This window comes from Pygocentrus nattereri, chromosome 22 (genome assembly GCF_015220715.1).
Source record: "Pygocentrus nattereri isolate fPygNat1 chromosome 22, fPygNat1.pri, whole genome shotgun sequence".
NCBI lineage: Eukaryota > Metazoa > Chordata > Actinopteri > Characiformes > Serrasalmidae > Pygocentrus > Pygocentrus nattereri.
This window is the reverse complement of record NC_051232.1, coordinates 29,562,957-29,565,438: the sequence shown is the minus strand read 5'-3', so window position 1 is coordinate 29,565,438 and position 2,482 is coordinate 29,562,957. Positions and strand designations below refer to the sequence as shown.

General features: G+C 43.6%; 1 protein-coding gene across 3 annotated transcripts in view; it reads right to left on the bottom strand.

Moving 5' to 3' along the window:
• Nucleotides 1-446, bottom strand: part of LOC108412992 (lutropin-choriogonadotropic hormone receptor-like) — an 11,079-nt gene extending 10,633 nt beyond the window's left edge. For all 3 annotated transcript variants that reach the window (XM_017685272.1, XM_037532915.1, XM_017685273.1), the window contains exon 1: nt 229-446. In XM_017685272.1, the coding sequence (XP_017540761.1) occupies nt 229-395 (167 nt within the window). In that variant the 5' untranslated portion in view covers nt 396-446. The remainder of the gene's footprint in view (nt 1-228) is intronic.
• Between the last annotated feature and the right edge of the window lie 2,036 nt (nt 447-2,482).

Here is a 2,482-nt window from a genome sequence, read left to right as displayed (position 1 = left end):
GACTCCGACTGTCAACACGTCTAAACAAGTCCACTTGGCCAAAATGTACTTTCCTGTACTTTTGAAGACCCGCCGATCAAATTGAAAATATTCTCTTTATTCCAAGCAAAAACCTCGTTTTTCCTCTGAAATAGCCTCGAATCCACTACAACTGACGAGACATTCAAACGGTCAACGCCTGGACACATACTAGGCTCATTCAGGCTACAGCTTAGTTCTCGTACTCACAGGCTGCTGATCCTGGATGTAGTCTGGCTTTGCGTGTGACTCGTGCAGCTCACTCTGTCCAGTGTGCACCGGCAAACCGGTGGGCACGAGAAAGTCCAGCAGAGAGCCCAATTCACCGCGCTGACCAGCAACAGCAACAGCACCAGCGCAGACACACGTAGAGCCATAGTTATTCTCCAAAGTGGATGCACCTGCCACCGGGACGCGCACGGCCCTTCTGTTTTAGTGCGCGCGTGTCACCGTGACCAGGCGTAGCAGGAGCCACTCGGCAAGGTTACGCAAGAAGCGCCACCACCGAGCCTAGATATACAGCTAAACATAGCCGAAGAATGCTTAAGTCAGTAAGTGCGCGGATGACGACGCGGATTAAAGTCTGTTGTTGTTTACCCTGAGGTTCTGGGGGGTAAATTAAAGGGGCAACATGCTCCATTTTACACGTTTGTACCGAACCTTCTCTTTTCCATTAGAATGAAATAGGCTCTTTTTGCAACCTTCCCTAAAAAAAGCAATGATATGTGTCATTGACCTTATTCTTTTTGGCTGCCCAGCTGAAACACTCCTTAAGAGTTTAAAGAGATGCTGTCCCATATAAAGTAAAGGAAAAAAAAATCTACCCCCTTGCAAAACTGCCCTGCCCTTTTCCATGCCACTTTCATTGTCATCAATCATTTCATTATCATTGTTATCAATAAAGTGACTTAAGAGGTTTATCAAACATTTTAGATTCCATCCACTTTTGGTATTTACAGGCCAAGTTGCTCTCAGTTATCTGAACCTACCACTCCCCATGAAATTCTTCTACAATTCAGCCAATGGACAAAAGTATTGGGACTCCTCCATATACCACCTACAGGAGTTTTTATGACAACCCATTCTAAATCCGTAGGCACTGATATGAAGTCGGTCCCCTCTTTGCAGCTTTAACAGCTTCCACTCTTCTGGGAAGCTTTCTACAAGATTTTTGAGTGTGTCTGGGAAATTTTGACCATTCACACAGAAGAGCATTTATGAGGTCAGACACTGATGTTGGATCAGAGGGCCTGGCTCACAATCTCTTCTAGTTCATCCTAAAGTGTTTGACGGGGTTGAAGTCAGGGCTCTGTGTGGGCCATTCAAGTTCTTCCACGCCAAACTCACCCAGCCAGGCCTTTATGGGCCTTGCTTTGTGCACTGGGGCTTAGTCATGCCGGAACAGAAGAGGGTCTTCCCCAAACTGTTCCCACAAAGTTAAAACTGTTTTAAAATGTCTTGCTTTGCTGAACTAAGGGCCAACCCCTGAAAAACAACCCTATAGCATTATCCCTCCTCCACCAAACTTTACAGTCGGTACAGTGCAGTCAGGCAGGTAATGGTCTCCTGGCATTCGCCAAACACAGACTCGTCCTTCAGACTGACAGATAGAGAAGCGTGATTTGTCACTCCACAGAATATGCTTTAAAGCAGAATACTGCTCTAGTCCAGCGGTGCTGTCATTTACCATAATTTCATCTCACGCTTGCCATTGTACTTGGTGATATTAAGCTTGCATGCAGCTGCTCAGCCATGAAAACCCATGCCATTAAGCACTCAGTTTTTGTGCTGATGTTAATGCCAGAGGAGGTTTGTAACTCTGCAGTTATTGAGTCAGCACACTGGCAACTTGCGTCTCAGAACTCGGTGGCCCCTCTCTGTAACTTTCTGTGGTCCGACATTTCAAGACTGAGTTGCTGTGGTTCCTAAATGCTTCCACTTTCCATTCATACCAATCACTGTTAATTGTGGAATATTTAGGAGAGAAGAAATTTCGTAAACTTTGTTGCATCGGTGACATCCTGTTACGGTACCATGCTCAAATTCAGTCAGCTTTTAAGAAAGACCCATTCTTTCATGAATGTTTGTAAAAGTAGGCTGCATGGTTAGGTGCTTGATTTATACACCTCTGTTAATGGGACTAAATGAAAAACCTGAATTCAGTCATAAAGAGGTGTGTTCTAATACCTTTGTCCACATAGTGTATGTAAATCAATTGTTTTTTGTGGCATCGCAAATGTAACAGAATGGTGTTCAAAACAGACATTTTTTGCATACTAATGTTTATATATGGGTCATATTGACTTTGACTGGAGAGCGAATGTTATGCTTTAAAGCTATAACTGTGTTTACATGCTGTTTTTTTTAAGTAAGACATTTTGGTTTCACATAATGTGGACCTTTTAATGTGAAAGTCATGGTCTGAAAAAGTCTTGCAGAATCCAACCTGGCTTAAATTACTATT